Genomic DNA, 5059 nt, shown 5'->3' with positions numbered 1-5059 from the left:
ATATATATTATTTTTATCAATAATATAAAGAAAAAATTATTGAAATCTTACGTTGGATTTGGCATGGTGTCTGGTTTATTATCTAACCATCTGTCTGTATGAAGTTCGCCAAATAACAATGTCGTTTCGGTATCTAATTTCAGAATTTTGTCATTGGCATCTTCATCAAATGGTGATAAATGTGGAATATGTTGTCTAAAAAAAAATTGTTAACTCAAATTTTTCGTTTTTAATAAAATTAATTAAAAATTAAAATCAATTCCTATATACTTAAGCTGCTTTCGGAAACATCACCTGAATACCTCCATGTATCGTTTTATCCTTGTTGTTCACCCTATGTTAAACAAGGATAAGATGACAGGTTATTCAGGTGGTTTCCGAATGCAATCCTACCTCATAAAGACATATGCTTGTAAATAAATATCTGACATTCCTTTCGGCCATTCTCGATTCCATTTAGTACATAAAAATTCTGCAAATTTCGTGATAATTATCATTAAATTGCTTTTACTGCTATGTTGATTTATAAATGCGTCCACATCGGCAGTTTCAGTTTCTGTTCCAAAGTATTTTTGTGGTTGACTATAAAATATAGTCGCAGATTAATAATAATATTATTATAATAATATTATTACATCGATAAAGGTTTAATTATAGATAAACACCTTGTGTCAGGACTTGGCGATTTAGAACTTTCCGAGCATTTAAGAGTTTCCACATTTTTATTATTCTCTTGATTCGCAAATAATTGGTACATATCCATAGTATCCATGGAATCATCTAGATTTTTAGTAGCGTCATCTTTAGTCAATCTTACCGTGTCGGGTCTATACAAAAATGATTAAGGAAATTATATTTTATATTTTCAAACTAATTACATACGAGTCATTAATATACATACAATAAGGTACTAGGAAATAATCTTCTAAGTGTTTCTTCTAACTGAACATCGTCCCTCTCTGCTTCCCTTCTGTTTGGTCCTCTTACTCTCGCGGATCGCCTCATGCTGCTGCAACTCCAGGCCCATTGTTGCAGAAAACATAATGCACTTCTGCGTCTTTTTTTCACCTTCTGTCCTTCTTCCTTCCCATCAGTTTTCTCGGAATGAGATGTTTTATCGTCTGCCTTACACATTGCATCATTCGCTTTCTCAGTACCTTTCTCAGAAGCCTTATCACTTGATTTATCACTTTCCTTATCACTACATTTCTCAGTAGGTACTCCACTATCTATGCAATATATATCGTCTGTGACTTTGTCGCTCTCTAACTTGTCGATATTTGCATCTGCTTCAGAATGCATTTGTTCCTCTGATTCTATGTTTTTCGTTTCAGTTTGTTCTTCACTTTGTAAACCATCTGTGTCAGACATTCTCAATGGATCTTCCTCTTCGACTATTTGCACATCGCTTGAGCAAGATTTTTTGTCGTCTTCAATTTCAATTTCCATTACTGTATCTGTATTAAAAACTTGATTGTCGTCCGATATCTCGCAATCTTCTGTTTCAATTTTAATAGGTTTGATATCAGTCTCTCCATTTGGAATCAAGTCGTTTTGTTGATCTATTTCCATTATACTTACACTACTTTCTACAGTTTCTATTTCATTACTCACTGTATTCTTATCGTCAGGTTTTTGGATTGATAATACAATTTTACTAACAAAATTCAAATTATTATCAGTAATATATCTATGCATATCTAATAGACTTTCTCCGAGAGCCAACCATGTGCAGCTCGTTAAAGGCATTCTTAAAATCAATTCTGGTAAAGGTTTTGGTGTAAACTCTGCTTTGCAAACTTCCACCCACTTTCTAGAAACTTCCTTCGCCTCTGCTAATAATTTGTCAGCCAATACATGATCATATTCAGTATACAAAGGTGGATCCATCTGCCAGTCGCTATTATACAGCTTATAACATTCTTCCATACATGGAATGTCTTTAAATATCTTGTCACGAAAAGCCAGACCCTTCACGTAATTAGGATCCCTTTCCAATGCCACCGAAATATATAACAGACAGTTCATATAATCAGGAACGGCATATAAGGCAGTTATGAGATTGTCCAAGCATGGCCAGTGATTAATATTGCATTTTAGGCCTTGCTTGAATGCCGAGCAAGCTAATTCCAAGTTGGAAATTTTCATAGCTAATGTGCCGATCCTATGCCACAATGTTACATCGGAATCGTCCAGGTTTGCAGCCTCCCAATAATTCTCCACAGCTTCCTCATAATTCTCACAAGCCGCTTGAATAGCGCCAATGTTCTTGAAGCAGGAATATTTTAAGGACAACATTGGTCTGGACCTGCCATCTGGTACTTCAGGCTTTTCCACTCCATCCAACAGTTCAGTCTCTAAGAGATCCTTGAAGACGACCAGCGCTTCTTCACGTTTATTTTCTTTTAACAGCTCCAAAGCTTTGTTGTATTCCGTCAATGCTATTTGTTCCTGGAAGAAATTATTTCACATTTTAACACACATATCAATATAATATTTAGAATTCCTCCAAATTTCAATTTAAATATCTGATACTTTTATCATCAACTTTATGATTCTCAGTATTACTATATATTAAAGACTGAAAGATTGAAATTTGTTCAATCAAATCAAAAGGAGCTAAAATTTCTTTGTCCTCATTGATAAATTTTTAATCTTCAATCTTAGTCTTCAATGTGTTTCCAATCTAAGACACCTTTATGATATTTTATTTTGGACATGATGCTATCTGAATAAGAACGTTTCCAGGACACCTCTTAGATAAAATGTACTGGTGTGGTAGATAATTTAAAGTGTACTTCACTGGAATATGATTATCTGCTAAATACAAAGTAACAGTAACATTACATTTCTAATTCTCACTCAATAATGTAAATGTAATCTAATACATGTTGTACGTTACAGTTACATTGTTCAGTAGGAAATTAATATTGATATATATTCTTATTATTACTTTGTGTTACACACCATACACACATACATATACACAAGTTGTATCCCACCTGGTGTTGAATAAGGATCTCTGAACGCTCTTCGAACGTTAGTTATCCATGCTGGATAATCAATGCAAGGATGCATTGTAAATTAATATTGTCGATAACAATACAAAACAACAGAGAAGCGTCGAAGATATTCATATCTTCGTACGTCTCTTTTAGGTTATATGATAATGTAAATAGATGCGCTGCTCTACCTGTGCCTCCTTCGTGATCGTGGGTAAATCCTCTTCCTCGCTCTCTTCACTTGACTCTTCGTTAAGCGCCGAAATCTTGATCATCCTGCTCAGTACGCGTGGTGTCGCCTACATACAAAACGTCAACAAAACAACCGGTTTTTTAACACACCGCATGGATAGGCAAGATAGAGCCAAACGCCAAGCATTCGTGAAATGCCGTGGATGTAGACAGATGCAGATGAGGTCGAGTGATCGAAAGAGATAATCCAGATAACGGTCAAATGTACACAAAATCTGAGCCGTTTGCTCGATCACACTTTGTTTTTCCTGCCTTTTTCTTGTAATCTTACTGCACGTGTATCCGGTCCTCCATAAAACGGAGAGAAATGTGACTTACATGAGAAAGATGAATTTAATTATATTTGATTCGCGTCGAGTGCAGGCGAGTGCAGTATGAAACGTGTGCAATGAACCATCTGCGATTTCAACTTCAGAAGTCAGATATCTCGCGTGCGGCGAGAGGAACTGAGAGGAATGATTGAACTTTTAACTTGCCTTATCTCGCTTGTCGCCCTGCATGTTACAAATAAAATGTTATGTCGCACGCAGCGGTCGGGTTGCTCCAACCGTATGTTCGATATGCTGTTAATCACGTCTTAGTTCGCTTTTGTTTTCAATACGGGCGCGTATTCGGTGATATTGCCTCGTGGAGAATGGCAATAATCGAAAAGATCTTGCATGAGAGGATGTTGTGCGTTGAGGTAAGCACGCATAATTGCACTATTTCAGTCTCGGCGAACAGTGTATGTACGCTGGAGGACTGCATCAGATATTGCAGGTTTTATAAAATATGCTGACGGAAATTTATTAGGAGACATGGTGCCCGGCGCTAAGATGAGCGTAGCGACATGAGCGTTTGACTTCAGTACTACATATAAGATCATGAAACTGTAGATGTCAAACTTATAAAAAAAAGTGTCTAAAGAGCTTGAATTCCCTTGCTAATACAGGAGTATACATACAGAGAAATAATTAGCCAACGCAGCTAAAATGTGTTCTTATAGGGATAGCTACTCTAACAGCACAGATATCTATATGTCCTTTGAACATCCTAAGGACATCCCCAAGATAAGAAGGGATCCCCTAAGAGTATTTCGGATAAAGTGTGTTATTAAGGTAATATTGTGTTGCTGTCAAAGTTCAATTTATTATCTACTATTTATAAGGTGCTGCAGCGAAATATATTCGCTGCTAAAGTAAAATGATGTTTAGCTAAATATATTTATTAAGTTAATTTCTTTTTACAACAGAAACTAATAATATTTGCAGCAAGATTAAGAATATTAGCTGACATATATTGTGCTTTGCTACTATTTAACCACTCCAGCTATCAAATTTGATACAAGAGAGTACTTTTATATTATAGTTACTGCGTTTAAAAATATATTGATACATAGAAAAAATGTTGTATTAACAGCATTTGCAACAATCTATTCAAAAGTTTTGCTCGTTCAATAATAGTATTAATGAAATTAATAACTTTTTTTTAACAAGAGAATGATGGTATATTTGTTGCATTAATACTGTATATATTATATATAGATTAACAAAATTATTTTCAATTAGATGCTGTTAGTTTAACATTATTTCTCTTCTTTGTAGTATTGAAAATCTATAATTCACGTATACCTATATTATACATTTCAATGCTACATTTCAGTATATTTCTAAACACTGCTAATAATTATCAGATCTACATTGCAAGATGAACTGTGCTTATTTATGAGACAAAGACAAGAGGGATTTTGTACACGTATAAGCAGTCCAATCCAATCTCCATTCATTCGTTTCGTCTTGCTAAATCAAACATATATCAGAAAGATC

General features: G+C 34.8%; 2 protein-coding genes across 2 annotated transcripts in view; one reads left to right on the top strand and one right to left on the bottom strand.

Moving 5' to 3' along the window:
* LOC108749994 (calcineurin-binding protein cabin-1-like) overlaps positions 1-3289 on the bottom strand; it is a 15676-nt gene extending 12387 nt beyond the window's left edge. Inside the window, 5 exon segments of the mRNA XM_018489137.1 lie at positions 8-195; positions 394-582; positions 666-827; positions 902-2451; positions 3194-3289. Coding sequence (XP_018344639.1) covers positions 8-195; positions 394-582; positions 666-827; positions 902-2451; positions 3194-3277 — 2173 coding nt within the window. The 5' untranslated portion in view covers positions 3278-3289.
* Positions 3290-3863: 574 nt separating this feature from the next.
* LOC108749993 overlaps positions 3864-5059 on the top strand; it is a 4428-nt gene continuing 3232 nt past the window's right edge. Inside the window, exon 1 of the mRNA XM_018489136.1 lies at positions 3864-3936. The gene's annotated coding sequence lies outside the window, so the exon portion shown is untranslated. The remainder of the gene's footprint in view (positions 3937-5059) is intronic.

Source organism: Trachymyrmex septentrionalis, unplaced genomic scaffold, assembly GCF_001594115.1.
Source record: "Trachymyrmex septentrionalis isolate Tsep2-gDNA-1 unplaced genomic scaffold, Tsep1.0 scaffold32, whole genome shotgun sequence".
NCBI lineage: Eukaryota > Metazoa > Arthropoda > Insecta > Hymenoptera > Formicidae > Trachymyrmex > Trachymyrmex septentrionalis.
This window is presented reverse-complemented; position numbering and strand designations above follow the sequence as displayed.